The sequence below is a fragment of the Sinohyriopsis cumingii genome, chromosome 1 (assembly GCF_028554795.1).
Source record: "Sinohyriopsis cumingii isolate HCF-2022 chromosome 1, ASM2855479v2, whole genome shotgun sequence".
NCBI lineage: Eukaryota > Metazoa > Mollusca > Bivalvia > Unionida > Unionidae > Sinohyriopsis > Sinohyriopsis cumingii.
In genome coordinates this window covers 33507434-33527608 of record NC_142961.1, presented here as the reverse complement: position 1 = coordinate 33527608, position 20175 = coordinate 33507434, and the positions used below count along the sequence as shown (strand labels likewise).

At 35.8% G+C, this 20175-nt stretch overlaps 1 protein-coding gene across 1 annotated transcript in view; it reads right to left on the bottom strand.

Annotated features, from left to right (window-relative positions):
* LOC149806676 (ATP-binding cassette sub-family D member 3-like) overlaps window positions 1–19592 on the bottom strand; it is a 118455-nt gene extending 98863 nt beyond the window's left edge. Inside the window, exons 1-5 of the mRNA XM_089956392.1 lie at window positions 19432–19592; window positions 12798–12834; window positions 12104–12150; window positions 7027–7078; window positions 1505–1593 (exon numbers count right to left, since the gene is read on the bottom strand). Coding sequence (XP_089812518.1) covers window positions 1505–1593; window positions 7027–7078; window positions 12104–12150; window positions 12798–12834; window positions 19432–19535 — 329 coding nt within the window. The 5' untranslated portion in view covers window positions 19536–19592. The remainder of the gene's footprint in view (window positions 1–1504; window positions 1594–7026; window positions 7079–12103; window positions 12151–12797; window positions 12835–19431) is intronic.
* Between the last annotated feature and the right edge of the window lie 583 nt (window positions 19593–20175).

The following is a 20175-nucleotide window of genomic DNA, read 5'->3' as shown; positions in this document are numbered from 1 at the left end:
TGATTAGGATAAACCAGAGAGCAATGACACTTACTTTAATCAAATTACAAAATATTGAATTCAGTGTTTGACTGGTCAACTGAAATGAGTGGACTGGACACACAACAGTGACCCTAATTCTTAATCAGCTAGGATTTGCATGCCATTTCACTTTCTTTATATAATCTAACCCCTTTACTTAACTTGACACAAAAGACATAAGTAATGTGATAATACAAAACATGTCTACTTTTAATTGATTGTAACAATGCAACAAACACTTCTGTAAGTCTTAGATCAATGCAGCCTGTATTTAACTAGCTTCTCACAGAAATGTTTACAGACATCATTCTGATGACTGGCTGGCACCTTTTATGCATAAACAGAACAGGTCACATCACAATTATGATGATTACACTGAAACCAAATTAAAAGATAAAACATAAATACAAGTTTCAATTTACAAAATGTATTTAATTGGCATTTATTTCTTGCAGTGTTGCCATAAGCAGGAATTACCATCACTTCCACTGTATAAAATGTTACTGACAGCATAGTGAGAAAACTTGTTTAAAAAAAGATAATTTAACAAAATGCATTATTTTCTTTTGAAAGTTTAGGATGTTCATTTCAAAATTTCTGCTGTAATTTTCTATTGATTTCTGCACTGTTTTAGCAATTACATAGAAGCTGTCAAACCAATTAAATGTGAAATAATCACTCCGAGTCAACTTATTTCCTCTCAGAAGCAAATTATGAGTTGTGTCCCTAACACAGTTCAACCTACCTTGCAAGGCAAATTCAACTAGTATGAACTTAATATAGAAAGTGAATGTTAATAAAAACATAATTTACTGGGGTTATGTTTGGTGAAGATGGACAGAAGGGGGTGATGATTGGGGAAAAAGTCACCTACTTCCATAAAATTTTGCTTCAACATGCCAGGAAAGCAAGGCTGACTCTGCCTTGCAGGAATAGGTGACTAATCCCCTAACTGAACCCATTGATATTCTGCCCAAAGTGGTGAAATTGTAAAAGTCTGAAGTGACAAAACATATGCTTATAGATACAAAACAAACCTGCTTAAAATCAAATGTTTGTGATAATTTTGTGGGTGTTACAATGATAAAAACTATGAAGCATGTGAAGCCAAAATGATTCAACCAAAACCTGTTTGCTATACCATTAAAGAAATTCTGAGACTAAAAATTAAAATATAAACAATTCCTATCTCAGACCAGGAAAAAAACTGCTTAACAACTTCATAAATTGCATTGACTGTAACATCAAAAACAGGTAAATGTTCCTGAAATTAGGTGACTAATGTTCCGTGAAGGTAAATCATCTCCTTCCATCCCATTTTCAGGTGAAATTCTGGATAAATTCATTAACCTCTCTACAGTTATCAGTCTCATAATTTCTTTATCAATGCAATATTTCATTCTGGGGTCAAATAACTTAATTTGCACAAAATACCCCCACCCCCCAATGTGACCAATGAAAACTAGAGAAGTAAAGTTTTTACCTTTCAATGGAGGTGCCATTTGAAATCATCCAGACATCTGCATACGTTCTTGCAATAAGGGATAAAGCAACAACCACCAAATACCATGTCTGAAATTTCAACATACAAGAAATCTGTTAGTGACAGAAAACAGCAACAGAAAAGTTAAAATACTGTCAATGCCATGTTCTACAGGTTTATCAGATCCCACTCCCACCACAATCTGGCCGGGGCCCAGAGTGGCCTAAAGTGCTCTCCGTTATGGATCACTGCCATCTCACCTCTGTCTGCATGGGTTCGAGTCTCAGATACAGCCAATGTGGGTATGTGAGAAAGCTTGCCAGTAGCTTCTCGAGGGTCGGTGGTTCTTTCAGGGGTTTTCCCGGCTTCTTCCTCCACCATTAATACTGGCCACCATGTATAGCCTATTGCGTGCTGAAAAATGGCGTTAAACCCTACAACAACAATCTGGCCAGGCACATTCAATCAGGGCAGGAATGCATATTCCAAAGTAATTATGAATTTCAACACAGTGACTAAATGCCAACATGTACTTTTCATTCTGTTTAGAAATTAGCACCCTCCACCAGTAGTAAAAATAGTCTCACATCTCGCAAATTAAAGAAGTTTACTTGGTGATGTCACTTAAATAACTTGTATCTACTACATGTGCAGTTAACTACCAGTTTTCTAAGTACCAACCAAATTTTTGTAGTTATAGGGTGACCTACTTGACTGTTTCATTAGCCATTTCAAATATTAGGTTGCCAAGCCCAAAAACTTTGTTCTTCACAGAAATTGAGAACAGAAATCAGTTGAGCTGGGAATTAATGGTAGAAGATGACAATAAGATTTGTGCTTTGTAACACAAATGCCTCAACTACAAACCAAAGGTGCATTTCCCCAAAAACTTACAAAATCATGAAAAAGTCATAAAAACTGCCATAATGGCATTAAAATACAACCAAAGCATCTACATATACATATAAACAATGAATACAAAAGTAATAACCTTAATTTTGCTCAACGTTTTCCTAAACAAACATCCACAAAGTTATAAAATGTGCACCAAACTGGTGTTTCCTTTTGCTGGTGTCAACGGCATAGCTATAAAATGAATGGCTATACGGACCATCTAAGAATGCCAGTAATATGTCACAGTTAAGCGTGTGCTTAGCTTGGCACAGCCATGAAGGCAGCAAAGGAAAAAAGATAAACTCTCACATTATGCAAATGTATTAACTTAAGAAATGCATGTTTGTGATATGCAAAAGTTAAAAGACATTGAGGATTTTGAGGGACTATGCGATCCATGTAAACTCAAATCATTTGTCCTATTTACTTGTGTTTAATTATTGTTAAGCATACTTCTTGCATTGTGTTATTTTCTGCAAGCCTTTTGGCATTTAGTTCCTAACCATCATTTGGTTTTTGTTTTTTATTACATGTACAAAGTTAATTGCTATTATTTATTACATAACATTCTGAAGCAATGTCATTAAATAACAATGAGATTGATGAATATAGACCACTAGTATCATTCTGATATATGGAAGATTTTAACTGCTGCGTGTGCATTATTTTCTTGTTAAAATCAGTCTTATACTGAAAGTGAATCTGTCAGGGAGAAACAATGGCAGACATGTATCAGTCTTGGAAGTACCACTCTGTTTTCATAAACATTTGGTAAAATATATTAAGGAAAATATTCAATTCAAAGAGTCTAAATATTATGTTGCTGAAGTTTCAGCAACAAAATACAATTATGTAGGTCGCAAACATATGGGACAATACTTTGTTGTAGAATTCAAGAAGTGCTGTGAGGTCAAAGTTTTTTCACTCATTTTTGTGAAATACGTTGAAAAAAGGAGTGAGACAAATACTATTAAACCAATGCCTGATGTTACTACATGTACACAGACAATTAATAAAACCCTAAATTTTCAATCCTATCAATGTACACTTGTAATGAACCTAGAATGATTACATTAAGATTGCCCCTATTTCTAAATATTGATGTACTCACATGCTGGCTGTTTCGATTCATTTGGAAAAGAAGGTTTTAGTTCTTTTAGTTCATTGATACGCCGACTTCAATGCTTCAGTGTGTTATATATGAATGGTCACAACAATGTTTTATTGGCAACAAAAAATTGAGACAAACAATATAGTATGAAGACACATGTGCATTTGCTCTCAATTACATTTTACAGGGGCCATTTCAAACAAATTTAGACAATTTTTCAACTGCCTTTTTAAAGTGAAATTTCATAAAGAGAAAACAAAATTCTTGTTTAATGGTGGTTAACTAAGCATTTTTAAAACCTGGCAATTACAATACTGTATCTAGTTGCTCCTATCAGTTAAAATTCATTACAATGTATAGCTTCTCATTACAATGTATAGCTTCTACAATGCTCTTAAGCCATATGGTCAAAATACACTGCATATGAATATGACAATTTTTGTCAAATATGGCATAAGCCTATGGTCTTTCTGCCAACCAGACTAGGAGACCCCAAACATGACCATGCCAAATGACATCACGGTGATAATTGCTGTTTCATGCCATGGAAATGGGAGCTAAGTGCCTTTCCCAATGACACACTAAGGCAGCAAACACAGGCTGACCTAAGCAGGTACTGAACCTGCAACCTTTCATTTATGAATCTGACACTCTACCAACTCAGCTACCATGGCTCCCCTTGTAAAAAACTGAAAAGTTGCTGTAATGTCCTGAAAATAAAATAACATCATCTACATACATATACAAATATGCCTAACAGATTTCACTGCCTACCTCAAGTCCAAAAGTTTATAAAAGTGCCACAAAACAAAGAACTTTCAGCAGTACTCATCTTCTTCAAACCTCATACCACCCATTAAAATTAACTATTTGAAGTTTCCTAAACCAACCCTCAATATATATAATTTTCTTGTATTTGTTTCCATATCAACATTTTCTACAGATTTATACCATTAAGCTTAGGATGACTACATTAAATAATCTGTATTTGTTCTCATCGATGGAACACTACTATTACAACCCAAATGACGTATTGCTTATTTACTGTAGAAGGAATTCATCATATACAAGATTTATATCCACTGAAACTCTTCTTGCAAAAGAAATACTACATTAAAAACAGATTGCTATCAATATTTTCATTTTATTGCCATAAAAGAGATCATATCCTACAAAAACAACATTCATGTCAGCATTTGAGTTAGAACCCTTGATTAACCTAAAATAAATGATCCAATCAGCTTGTATCACAATCATTTACATTTGTTTATCATCTTTGGTTTGATTGATTGATTGATTGATTGATTATTTTTTAACGGCACATCAGCACTTTTAGGCTATTTAGCGCCAAACAAAGTGTTACTTGTATAATCTTTTAAAACTTATAAAAGGTCCTATATCGACCAGCGATATAAAAGAACAAATGGTTGAAATTAAAAACAGTAAGATGGTAACGGTGCAAAATAAAGCTTCCCGATCAACGGGAGATGTAAAAAAGATGAATAGGTATTAAAATGGGACGGTACATATATTGCATAAAACTGCATAAGGTGATAGCATAAAAGTCAGAGTTTAGAGTAAATATTTACGGCTTTCAAGAACTCGATAATACGAGTGATGTTTATATTATCAAAAAGTTCTTTCATGTCATGCACAACGTAATAACGATTGCGCGTAGGTTGTAAGTCAAAACACTCTATCATAAAGTGCTTGACAGTGAATGGTTCATTGCAAGAAATGCACTCTGGTGGGTCTTCACCTTTTAGTATGTGGGTGTGGGTGATATAAGTATGACCAATTCGGATTCTTGCAATGACTACCTCCTCCCTAAGAATGGTTCTGTAGGAAGGAGTCCATTCTCCTAGAGTTGGTTTGATTGCATGAAGTTTGTTATTTACAGCATCATTCCATGATGCCTGCCACTTCTGATGTAAGAACTTTCTGATACAAAGTTTAAAATCAGTATATGGTATTTTAAAATCAGATGGTTCTTGAGAAAGGGCCATTTTAGCAGCGCGATCTGCTTTTTCGTTACCTTTAATACCAATGTGGCTAGGTAACCAACAGTATATTATATTGTGGGAGACACTCAGCTCGGTATTTTTTACGAGTATGTTTTTCAATAATGGGTTCTCCAGTTTTCTATTGTGTAGTGACTGGAGTACTGATAGCGAGTCGGAGAAGATGATACTGTTTAAAATACGGTTCTTTTCTATATGTTGCAGAGCAAGGTCTATTGCTCTGATTTCGGCTGTAAAAATTGATGCTCCATTTGGTAAGCGAACTTGCGTTGTGTGATTTCCACAAACAAAGGCTGCAGTAGCCTTTTCCTCATCCTTTAATCCATCAGTGTAAATTCTGGTGTAGTTTTTAAATTCGGTGAGGAGTTCATGGTAAGAGTTGTGGAAGATAGAAGGGTTTGTTTAGGATTTTTTTCCATCGTGTAGCGTAAAACGTACTTTTGGTTGTTTAATTAGCCAAGGTGGTGTTTCGGAGATGGATGTTTTCTGAATTTTTGAAAGATCTATATTTGTAGTGTCAAGGCTGGATGATATTCTAATGCCAAAGGAAGGTATGGCGTTTGGTTTATTTTCGTATAAAGTTTTGTATTTGGGTTGAAAAACAGCCGAAAAAGCAGGATTCAGAGGGTTTGATTTTAATTTGAGAGCATACTGTGCGGAAAGCATTTCTCTACGATGCGATAACGGTGGTTCATTCGCCTCAGCTAGAAGGCTTTCACACGGGGATGTTTTAAATGCTCCCAGAGCCAGTCTTATTCCCTGATAATGAATTGGATCAAGCATTTTAAGATACGATTTTCTGGCTGAACCATACACAACGCAACCATAGTCTAGTTTGGAGCGAATAAACATTCTATATAAATTCAGGATGACTTTTCTATCAGCACCCCAGTCAGTGTGCGCTACTACTTTAAGTAGGTCAAGTGCTTTTAAGCATTTGTCTTTCAAGTTTTTTAGGTGTGGAATAAAAGTCAGTTTTCTGTCAAAGATAATACCCAAAAATTTTGTTTCCTCAACAACTGGAATAGGTGTTCCATCCAGCGTGAGTTTATCTTTGGTTTGAAGAAAAGTGGAACACAATTCAAGAAATTCTATGCTACTATTAAGTACATAATTTTTCAAACAAGTATGTATGAATGATAAATTAGAGCAGCAGAAACTGTTTCATATTTCCTTTTTTGCATTTGATTCATTGAATTCTTAGAAACATTAATGAATGGTCTGAAAAGACCATTTGCTGTTGATGAAGAGTGTGCTGACGATAGAAAGGGTAGTAAATGTTACAGGGAATCCAGTCATCATCTAAACTTAAGTGGGATGCAGCATTTTAGGAAACCAGGTTGAAATTAAATAGAAAATGGGTGTACAAATGCATTCACTAGCTTGTACATAGATGGATGGTTTGACATTTGCTATCAGTGTAGTTTCACCTAAACAGAAGAGAACAAAAAGAAAATTGAGGTTCAAATAAACAGAGAATTAAGTTTGTTTCTCACCTCTTGAGTCAGCCATCCTGGAATTAGGATCTTGAGAATTCTGATCATACGTCTGGATGGAAAATAAATGTATGCAATCAAATTCACATCTAAAACAAAATCATAAACAAGGGAGTTATACTAACAAAGCTCCAGCAGCGAAATTTCTCACGCATGGCCTGCACAAATTTCTTAGGTCCAAATTTTAGAATGTTTCAAGCAGTTGTTGTAAATTCTTCAAGGGTTGCTTAAATTAACTTACCAAATTTTACTGAATTTATGTTCGAGTAAACAATTTAACAGTCTGGCTTTAGAAAAGGGGATTATACCAAAAAGGAATCCAAAAAACATAATGTGTGATAAAGCAAATTTTTCAGAAAATTATGTTTCTCCTAGAATACTGACCTGACAGCATTAATGTTAGGAATATAAGCACTATTACCTACCCAATCGGGGCCCCGAGTGGCCAAGTGGTCTAAAGCGCTCTTCGTTACGGATCACTGCCATCTCACCTCTATCTGCGGCGGTTCGAGTCTAAGATTCAGCCAATGTGGGCATGTGAGAAAGCTTGCCAGTAGCTTCTCGTGGGTCGGTGGTTCTTTCCGGGGTTTTCCGGGTTCTTCCTCCACCATTAATACTGGCCGCTATGTATAGCCTATCGTGCTGAAAAATGGCGTTAAACCCCACAACAACAACAACAACCTACCCAATCCAGCTTTCCCTAAGACAAAAATTAGTCTTTCCTGCCTATATTATATAGATAATGGGCAATATCTCTTTACCATTACCTCACTTTGCCACCTATAGGTGGCACTAGTTTTAAACTGAGTGGAACATCATGTAACAGGATGTTCACAGAGTGGTGAGGATGTGAGGATAAAGTGACCATAAAGTAAAGTGATAGGGTAAGTATTCTTGGAGAAAAAATTTCATTGAAAAATTTGCTTTCTCCTTCAAATATGTTTCCCTATCACATTAACATTAGGAGAAGTTAACAAGCAGGGATCACGCTACCAGGCGGAGTGGGCAACTAAGTCGCCTAAAAATGAAAACTTCGTCTTCTTCTGTTAGGAAAGGGACAGCGACTTAAACAATGATTTTTTATATGTACATATTTGCGTGACCATAACCTTTCAGATGCTCCCTCGCCGTAGCCGATTATTTCCGGTGCTATGATTTCGGCCTAGCTCAAGGCAAAATGTATGCATCAAGCCATCAAATAGCTGGTGTTAATTTCAATTGTGCCAAAGAACAAACTCTGGCTCATTTACATGCATTATGTTTTGATAGTTGTTTGACCATTAACCCTTTCCTGACCACTCCAGTGGCCAAGTGGTCAGAGTATCAGCTTTGGATGCGGGAGGTCGTGGGTTCAACCTTGGCCAAGTCACACCAAAGACTAAAAAAATGGTACTAACAGCTGCCTCACTAGCACTCAGCATTAATAGGTTAGTGTTAGAACTGGTCGGCCTGGTCTCAGGATAATGTGACTGGGTGGGACATCATGCTACATGTTCTGCGGCATGATGCCCCAGTGCTAGAATCACTATAAACTGTGACACTGTAGACATCATTGCGATATGACTGAAAGTCTTTTAAAGCTACGTTAAAAATCCAAATCACACACACACACACACCCTTTCCCAAGCAAGTTATAGCAGATATGTGTTGTATATGTCATTGGTTATAGCAACTGTCACTGGCTGATTTCCACAAGTCATCATTTGATAAAATAACATACAAATTTGTTTTGAAACTTAGACAATAGTATGTAAATAGCAATTTGTGTCATAAGAATAGAATAGGTGATCTGAAGAATTTAACTGCTGCGTGTGCATTATTTTCTTCATAAAATCATTTTGAAATCATAAGTGAACATGCTGGGGAGAATTAATGGTGGACATTGCCATGTCTGGAAGTACCATTCAATTAGACTGTCTGTTTTTGTAAACATCTGGGCAAATATATTAAGGAAAATATTCAATTCATAGAAAGCAAAGTCTAAATATTAATTTATTGAAGACTTGGCATAAAAACGCAATTATGTAGGTCCCAAATGTATGGGACAATGCTTTGGTGTGGAATTTGAGAAGCAATGTAAGGTCAAAGCTGTTTTTCACTCATTTTTGTGAAAATACAGGGGAAAAAACCAGTGAAGCAAATACTATTTAACCAATGCCTTATGTTACCACATGTACATAGACACTGGTAGCTGACTTTCAGCAGGAAAAAACAAGTATTTGGAATTGCCTGGATGAATGATCTAACAGAAGGTTTATCTGCAATTTCCTGGATTTTTCCAAACTGTGGGGGAAAACTGAAATTGACAGGCCTAGACCCTGAATGCCAGTGTAGAAGAGCTTGGGAGACAAACATTATGAGTTTGGCAATACCCCATAAAAAACTGTTGCCTGAATGCTAGTCTCACTTAGCTCCATGGTGGGATCCAAGTATTAATCATCACCAGAATTAACTGTCCCCCCAGTCAATGAGTGGGTCACCATGAATGGGTCATGAGCAATATTATAAATAATACATTCCAAGGGAGGCATAAATGAGGAATGGTCATCGTCTCTAAGCATGATACAGTACTGTCCACGAGGGTACGCCATGAATAAATGGTTAACTGTGTCCACAGTATGTAGTAAACAAATTAATATTGATGGCTTGTAAAAATAAAAAACAGCCAGGACAGGTATCAGACATAAGGATGGCAGTCTAGATAACTATACTGCCAGAGTAATGGCAATGTTAGATTGATGGATCCCCAGCAATGTAAACATTCCAGGGCTCTACTTGATGATGCAGAGGATGATATGTAATGGAAGCTATATAGTCAATGAATGGTATGGACTGAGAGCTGGATGGTACATGAGAAGACATCAAAACTGAGGTGTTGCTAGACCGTACGGATTGAGAGCCGGATGTCTGGATAGCACTGCTGGCAACTGAGACAACATTAAAACTGAGGTGTTATTAGAGAGTATAGATAAGGATCCAAATGACTGAAAGGTTGGCAGCTGAAATGGCATCAAAACTGAGATGCAGCTAGATGGTATAGATCAAGAGCCGGATGGCTGGACTAAAAGGTTGGCAGCTGAGATGGCATCAAAACTGAGATGCGGCTAGATGGTATGGATCAAGAGCCGGATGGCTGGACTAAAAGGTTGGCAGTTGAGATGGCATCAAAACTGAGATGCGGCTAGATGGTATGGATCAAGAGCCAGATGGCTGGACTGAAAGGTTGGCAGCTGAGATGGCATCAAAACTGTGATGCAGCTAGATGGTATGGATCAAGAGCTGGATGGCTGGATGCTATAGTAGGCAGCTGACACAGCATCAAAATTTGGGTGCAGGTAGATTCAAGTCACATCTTAACCCCAAAGCACTCAGACTTATCGGCCAAAAGACTGTGCTTAGATATGTACAAGGACTTACATTACTTGAGCTGCCTACGATCTGGTGGAAACTCACCCAAAGTGTCAAAATTTTTTACTATAATATATAAATGAAGGACAGGGAAAAAGTGGCCAGAATAAATCAGTTCTATTGTTTGTTGCAATTGTAACTCCAGAGATGGTGTACATGGCGAAGCTTCCTCCTTTCCACCAGATGTTATGGGGTCATAGCTGACGATGTGCCCATTGTTCATTCAAGACACAACACATGAGATTTCTCACTAGCTCTGAATTATCTCATTTAGAATACTTAGTTCTCATGGTTGATTCTGAAATTACAAAGAAAGAAAAATCCAACAGAAATGCATAGTCTGCATTACGAATGCCAGAGACACTTGTTAATACCAAGTGTGATGAACAGACAGTGTGTATAAACACAAACTTCGATATTTTCTATTACAATGTAGCCAAATAGAGCCATGCAGTTGGAGAAGAACCCAAACTAATACCACATAGGTGAAAAAAATTCACATAATTATAGTCAAAATTGGAAAAAAAATAATGTATACAACCTGTAGAATAATCATCAATACATCTGAATATAACAAAATCATTAATGGAGGGAATAAAAAATAGCACAAACTTTTTTATGGATTTCAGGAGGTGAAGTGTATGATGTTGTCAGTTAATGAGTGAAAGCTTAAAATTGGTGCCATCTGTAGGTATCATGGAGGTAATAACCAAGAGTTATTGCCCTTTGTCTGTATAATTTAGACTGAAAAGATTAATATTCATATAAGGAAGGGCAGGATTTGTGAGGTTGTAGGGCTTAATGTGATCAGTGGAAAGTATTCTAAAGAATAAATGATTATTAAAACAATATTTAAATCTCAGTTTTCACCCAAAATAATTAAATAGGAAAACATAACACTTAATATTAATAAGTTAAATATTAGCAAAATTTAACGGGTTACTAAAGTGCTGTCAAAGCACATTTATAATGCTTCGTGAGGCTTTTTCCACTTTTCCTAATTCTCAAAGGTTTTTCAAGACTAGTCCATCCAAGGGGTTTTCAAGACTAGTCCATCCAAGGGGTTTTCAAGACTAATACATCCAAGGGTTTTCAAGACTAGTCCATCCAAGGGGTTTTCAAGACTAGTACATCCAAGGTTTTTTTTTAAGACTAGTCCATCCAAGGGGTTTTCAAGACTAATACATCCAAGGGGTTTTCAAGACTAGTACATCTAAGGTTTTTTTTTAAGACTAGTCCATCCAAGGGGTTTTCAAGACTAATACATCCAAGAGGTTTTCAAGACTAGTCCATCCAAGGGGTTTTCAAGACTAATACATCCAAGGGGTTTTCAAGATATGTGCAAACCATGCTATTTCTATCAAGCTGGAGCAAAGTGAAAAAACCTGGCTATATGTACAAAATCCAGTACTAACAACATAACGCGATAGGCTTATCTGCAATTAGGAGAGTTATTTAAAATTAACATATCAAACATAAAAAAACCTGCTAAAATGTTGGCCACAATCAAAATATATTATCTGTCACTTTAATCCAAATCTCTCATTTCATGGACTTGTTATTCCTTTAAATTTTTGTCCTGGATTTTCTAAACTTGTTCAAATGAGAAGCATTCGTGTGTCCTACAAATAAAAATATATCAACTGACTGCATTCTTTCAGATACTTACCTACAGAAAACAGCATCAACGGCTGCTCTATCTTTCTTTTCCACTTTCTGTCAAATCAAGATAAAATGTAAATGACTAAATAAATGTAAAATTTCATGGTGATAGAATTAATGTGTAATTTAATTTCAGAAAATTAGCAAAGAATGTCATCATAAATTTTTACTACTAATTATGACAGGCAGGTAATTTCAAAGAAACAAATATGAAAATTTGAACCCACCAATACATACTATGAAGGTATGATGGTGAGGTAGGTCAAAATTATCTAGCTCCACTGCAGTTCAATCACTTTGCACTAGGACTTAAATTAGGCAGTAATTTAAACCACAATCAACCTAATTTTATTAGTGTACCATTACTTTTATATGACACGTTTTAAGTAAACCCCTACTATTAGCAATGGCTAGGTGCTCAGCATTAAGAGGTTAGTGTTAGGACTGGTCAGCCTGGTGTCAGGATAATGTGAATGGGTGGGACATCATGCTACATGTCTGTGGCATGATGCCCCAGTACTAGATATCACTATAAACTGCCACACTGCAGACATCGTATGACTGACAGTTTGTACAAGCTACATTAAAAATCCAATCACATGCACACACCATTAGCAATGAATGCTATGAACTCAATCATTGTGAGTAAAGTTTATTAACTTTTATTTCAAAGCATTATTTTCTAAGAAATCTGTACCCACCTCATGTATAACAACTTTGATTTCTGGTTCTGAGCTCCTGTAAAGATAAAACAATACTGATCAACTAGTCTAAAAATCAAGGTTGTAACAAGATGTAAGCATATTTAAACAGACAGGGAAAATAAAAGACATGGAAAATGACTGCTCTGATTATCTGGTATGGACAGTCTCTGTAGAGCGATACACTTTCTATGAAAACCCTGGTTCTTATCAAGGAACAAGACAAAATGGAAGCAATGTCATTGTAGCCTTAAATGAAATATGGATATATCAAAACTACAAATCTACCCTATAGTTGCCAATGGATCAACAAGGCTACCAGTGGTTCATCTCTCCTCTAACAAAACTTGAGACAGAATTGTTTTCTGTCGTATAATGTTCATCTAATAAGACACTATACAAAAAGCTGGTGGCTTATTCTTTAGATTATTACACTTCAAAAGTTTAAAGGACATTTAGCATACAATTCTGCACTTCTTTTGTTTAGAATAATTAAGGACACTTCGATCTGTAATAGTGTGTGTGCTGTGTCACAAACACAAGCGAAAATGTTTAAAACACCCCCCCCATCCTGCCATCACCACCTCGCATGAGTGCTTGACATACTTGACTGCACCATTCAGAGATATAAGATCACTTTAGTACCCTGCTTCTGAAGGAGGTAGGGGCACTACTATCAGTGTTAATCATTTGCCAGTGCCCAGTACCCTAAAGCATAATACTGTACTATGATATTTAAATTAGTGTTTCCCATAGGAGTATGACTGAGAGTCTAACAAAACCCTTTGTATCAGAACTGGAGGTCAAATTATGTCCAACAAAAAGTGTGCATCATATTTTTCAGGATGTGCATCTTTGATGCACAAATGTGATTGGGAAATGCTGTAAATATTCCGTCTCCATTCAATGTTGTATAACTGGATTTTTCATGCATATCATCAATTTCCATTTGGCCCTTTTTGAAGACAACCTCCAGTCAAAATCTACCTTTAAATCAAACCATCAACTTGTCTTTTGATGTCTACCTGTAAATGAGTCCCTGTTTGTTGACAGGTAAACATACTAGCCATTTGCTGGGAGATGGGGGGGGGGCTTCTTCACAATAAAGGAGACGACCTTTCAAAGAGTTAATTAAGGGCTTCTTCACAATAAAGGGGACTACCTTTCAAAGAGTTAATTTAAGGGCTTCTTCACAATAAAGGGGACTACCTTTCAAAGAGTTAATTAGGGGCTTCTTCACAATAAAGGAGACTAACTTTCAAAGAGTTAATGGGGTGTGTACTGATTTGTATCCAAACATTGGTTACATAAATAGAGTTCATGTACTAACTATTACATAAATAAACAGAGCTCATGTACTGACACCACATCATCATGTGGCACCCTTTCTTTCATCAGGGTGAACTAGGTTCCATAGATAAATAAAGATTTCATTGACAATAATTGTTTTTTTTAACAACATGTCTGTTCCTTGCTCTTGACGGACTTTAATTTTAATAATATTAGACAGGATTTGGCAGTCATTTAATTTGCCGCCAATTACTTTTTATTCAAGGGAGAAGCAGACAGATTTTAAAACTTAAACTGATGATTGGATAATTCTCAGCTAATATAAGTTTTATTTATTGGAACTTTCCTTTAAAAAAAAATTTGTGACACCAGTAAGATGAGCGCAACTGCAGAGTTTACAGAACCAAATCTACCTTACCATAACACACCAGCCAATCTGAGTCAATGCAGTTTGTTAAGACCAATCAGTAGAAAAAGCAGACCTTGAACTGTAGGTTCATTATGTGATGGCAGATTAGGGTCTATGTGGTTCGCAGTTCGATTCTACATTCAAATGGGTATATAAGGTATAAATTATGTGGTATATAACGTATCATTTATAAACAATGCAACAAGCTTCTGGACAATTTTAAATGCTTTGCATTTACCAAATTATGATGAAAATGATTTTTTGTTGCCTAAATATTATTTTATTGTGAATGACAAATATGTTAAATATTTCATACAATAACCTCAAACACAATCATACGTCTGACTTCATGTCTCATCAGATTAATTTTCATTTCCACTGAGGAAAAAACAGATGTTACAGTTAAATATATTCTTATACTTATGCACATAGCCCCATAAGCCATTGACTTGTAAAGGCATCACTCACTGTGTTTTCATTTTAAAACCTGTTCAGTGCCAAGAAGAGTTCTACAACTTCATATAATTGTTTGCCTTTAATTCCTTGATTCGTAAAGGAATTATCCTCTCTTATGCCATGTTACAACCATCCAATCTAGCTGTCAGTTTGATACTTGATCAGTGCCGAGTAACAGAGGGTGTTATTCGAACTTCATGTGATCTTCCTGCATAAATGACACTCGTTCATTTGAAGCCTTTAAGAGATTTCATAGACTGAATGATGAATGTGTTACTCAGAGCCCAAGCTTAGTATGTACATCAGCACCCATAAATGACAATGAGGCAGAATCAAAATGGAATCAGACAATGACTGGACCACAATTTATAATGACTACCAGTAGATAAAGATGGAGGATTTCAGAACCTTACGAATTGTGATGAATTCTTGGACTTTGTACCAGATGATATTTGACAATGACATTTATAGGATATTGTGAATCACAAAAATGTGGATTTAACATTATTTCCAGGACATGTGGAATTTACATATTAGAGGATATTGTGAATCACAAAAATGTGGATTTAACATTAGTTCCAGAACATGTGGAATTTACATATTAGAGGATATTGTGAATCACAAAAATGTGGATTTAACATTATTTCCAGGACATGTGGAATTTACATATTAGAGGATATTGTGAATCGGATCATTCTGAACTACAATTTCTATACCAGTATCAGAGGTCTCAACAGCATTTTACAACTAGAGGTCCAGGACTCCTAGTTTTGTAAAAATGGCAGTCCCACCTACCTTCTATAAGCATACTGGGCATACATGAAGTGGCTAAATGTCCAGAGATGAACCAGAGGTTGTCAACGTGTTTAATTTTCTAAATTCATTACACCAATGAGATATATATCTTGTTTGCCAATTAAAGTTAGACTGACTTTTGTCAATTCAAGGAAAGGCTTTATTCAAAACACTAAGCCAGGCATCACACACTGCTCCATGTGAACTATCAGTTCTAGCAACTTTAGTACTCATCTGAATCTCATTACAGTCTTCAGCAATTTCCCCTTTAACTTGATATCCCTGTGGCCAATATAAGACAAGACAACAGTCCACACCCCTCGGTAGTTCCAACCCTGCTAGTTTATCCTAAATGCATCTGCTAATTTCCAACTTAAGCCAGTCATAATCAAGAATAATTCAATTTTCAAAACAGTTTGACACACTTTCTTCAGTATGTGACACATTGGAGAAAATGCAATAATTGTTCAGCAATTTTGACGTCTGGACAAGTAATGTTCTAATATATACATGTTTATATACACTGCATCACATAATGAATAATAAAATTATAATATAAATCTTCTTAATACGAAATTTGAACATGATCAAAAAACATGTACAAGAAATGAGAGCATTTAAAGATATCAACTTATTAGCAATCAAACAGTTGATGTGCGGCATATATGGTTTTGAAAACCATTTTGACAATAGTGAGCTGATTCAAACATATTAATAGTAGATATAGGATTATACACTGGATCGCAGAAATACCATGCGACAATAAGTTCAATATAGCTAACAGCTGTACCTAATATAGTTCCATCTGATAACTAAGCATTATTCCGGCTTATAAATGTGCCTTTTTCTGTTGTATCAGCAATTACAAAAATCGAGTTCAGCATCGTCAATGATTAATCTGTGCAATGTCTTTTATGATCACATAAATTACAGATTATTTTTCTGCCGAAAACCTTTGCAATTTTACTTTCATAATCAATTTAATCGGGATTATGCTCAGAGATTATGTCAAGAATAGTTTTCTCAGCGTCGTCAGGGGTTTTTGGTAACCAGACTTGTTTCTGTGTATGATGTATGATACAATATTATTGCATCATTGAGCTTCAATGATTTTAAAATTTCAGCATCAATTATATATCGTAATAGCACTATTGGAACCCAACATTTTTCTGAAAAATGACAACCAAAAACAAGCATAAACAATCGGATGGAGATTTTCCACAAACGAAAACAATCCAATACATGCAAATCTAGTTAAATCAAAATCTGGTAAATGTCCATTTATTGCAACTCTGATCATTTTGTGTTGGCTGTCCAAATCTCTTAAATAAAATTATTCAGAACACTCTCCGATTCCAACAAAACTTCGAGGATAACATGCAACCATATCAATGCAGATAACATCCCTGTAATCAAATTTAGAATTCCACAATCACCCATTTTTGCTTGACAGAATCACAAACAGGCAGATATTTTTTAAATGCATCTAGTCACTGTCGAGCTAGTCTAGTTGTGCAGGATTCCATCTTTAGCATTATTATTGATATAAAAATGATTTAATTAAGCCATCTGACCACTATGTTTTTTTTCACACACATGGTGTGACAAACAAGGTAAATATATTTGTCACGCACACACAAAATAACCCGGTTAGAAGTCTCAGTGACACTTGTATTTTTTCACCTTCTGTAGGAAGCTTTATTTCAGTCTAAAATTTTGGTATGTTCACCCTCTCTGTTGTTGTTGTTGTAGGGTTTAATGCCATTTTTCAGCACATGATAGGCTATACATGGCAGCCAGTATTAATGGTGGAGGAAGAACCCAGGAAAACCCCGTAAAGAACCACCGACCCACGAGAAGCTACTGGCAAGTTTTCTCACCTAAACACATTAGCAGAATATGAGACATGAACCCACACAGACATAGGTGAGATGGCAGTGATCCGTAACGGACAGTGCTTTAGACCACTCGGCGCCCCTCACCCTCTCTGTAAAGGTCTCAGTTTAGCGTTATTGATGCTTGTATTTTCATTTTCGGGGAAGCTTAATTTTTAAAAATGGACTGCTCCTTAGAATGGTCTGTTCACCCTCTATGCTGCCTAACAGCTCTAAATAGTGTGTGTTTCTTTGTTCTCTTTTTATTTTATATCTCTGTGGTTGGAATAATTATTTCAATTATTAATTTTTGCATTAAACAATAATATAAAGCTGTCATAAAAGGAAAACTGTGTATTTGTTGTGATGTAAATTCCAAAATAAATATGAAAATGGTTTGACATGCCATTTTTGCATGTATCTTTGTATTCAGATCATTAAAATAATTGTCAGTGCATAATTCTTGATAGTTATACTTACAATGTACAGCTATTTAAATTGCTGATTTTCACAAAGTTCATACATCCTGGAATTATTAATAAACAATTACTAATATGTATTTATTATAATAGATTAAACATTAAACTGATGTATTAGACACTATTAATAGTAAATGTTATTTTCTTTCAAGAATGTCATAAATTTCACTATTTCCAGCTATGGTATATATATGATATTGCGTTTCGGTGTTTTCATTGTGTTCTGGCGTTTCTATGCACTGGTTAGATCCTCCCACATCCCTTGATTCATGGACGAATACTCCTAATTTTCTTTGTAATGAATAACTGTGTTCCACTCAGGTGTGGGAGGTCGTAGGTTCGATCCCCAGCCAAGTCATACCAAAGACTTGCAAAAATGGTACTAACAGCTGCTTCGCATGGCACTCAGCATTAAGAGGTTAGTGTTAGGACTGGTCGGCCTGGTGTCAGGATAATGTGACTGGGTGGGACATCATGCTACATGTTCTGCAGCATGATGCCCCAGTGCTTGACATCACTAAAAATAAAAACTGCCTCACTGCAGACATCGTAGCGATATGACTGAAAAATTGTTAAAGCCATGTTAAAAATCCAAATCACACACACACACAACTGCATTCCAACTAAAGTGCAGACGGAATTAAATAATCATCATTCATTAATAAGAGATAGCCAGAATCGGTCAATTCATGCTTAGAATTTTTAATTCTTTAAACCCATAAAATTATGCACAATATTTGCGGTCATTGCCTATCATCAAACACCCCCACCCTAAAATGACTTTGTACATAGTTCAGAAAAGCAAGTAGTCCGAGTTTTCTCTGACCCATGTCACCCCATTTTTTATATTTGGATAATTATGTTGAAGTGTAGGGTCAGAGTCCATTCCCTATCGAAAAGTGTCGGCATGGGGATGCCGTTTACTAGCTGGACAAGCAAAACTTGAATGACCCTTCATCGAGATATACCTATATAAAATCGATAGGAATATGATTTATTTTCTCAGAAATTGTGAGCATAGCATTCGCCATGTCTTTAATCCGCTGACAGACCTGACGAAAGTATGTGGTTGCTGAAATTTGACCTGGATCTGGCCATTTGCATCCCGAGTCACATGATTACACAAATCTCGCAACCAGCATGTCAATGACATCAGAGGTGTAGTCACGCGACTTTTCCATAGGGAATGGGCTCTGACCCTACACCCCAACATAAATATCCAAATATTTAAAAATGTGATTGTCAAGGGTTAGAGGAAGCTCGAACTATAAAGCAAGCAACATAACCAAATTCGAAAATCTATTCAGTTATTTAAAATCAAAATATTTCACCTCAGTTTGTTTTTCGTTGCGTTTCTGTATACAAAGTAGGCCACAACAGCGATTCCTGTGGCTGCTGCCGAATGTCGCATCGTTACTTTGCTTAGCACCCCCATCTTTAGTCTTGCAATGCAAGGTTCAAAAGCAACTTCCGGGTCATTTTGTAGAATGCGGTCGCTCTAATAAGAAGCTCTACACTCTATTCCGTATAGTCATGCGGTTGCAACATCTGCGGTCTGTCATCCGAGTATCAGCAGCACCAGCTACAGAGACAAGTTTTATAAAATTAAAATTATTTTCTACAGTCAGTTGTTTTTTTATTTGTATTATCACTTGTTTGCAGTACCAAATAGTTGTATTCGGCACTCAGGGGACAAACGATAATTAACGTAGCCCGTGGGTTAACATGCCGGAGGACACTTGGTGGACAAAAGGGAAACACTAAGTTAAAATTGTCCATAGCTTAAATATTACGTTGTTTTTTTGTTTTCGGGTTAAAAGTTTATGGTGATAATTTTTTATGTAGTTTTGTTTTAGTTGTTTATCATTTTTATATATTTTCTTTTTTAATTTTTTTTTATTGTTGTTGTTTTTTGGGGTGATGGGTTGGGGTGTTTTGTTTTGTTTTTTTTTTTTTAAATTTGTTTTTGTTTTGGGTTTATTTTGTTGTTATTGAGTGTGTTGTTGTTGTTTGTTTTTTGTGTGTTTTTTTTAAACACTATTTAACAAAAAAAAAAAACATTTTTATGTATGATT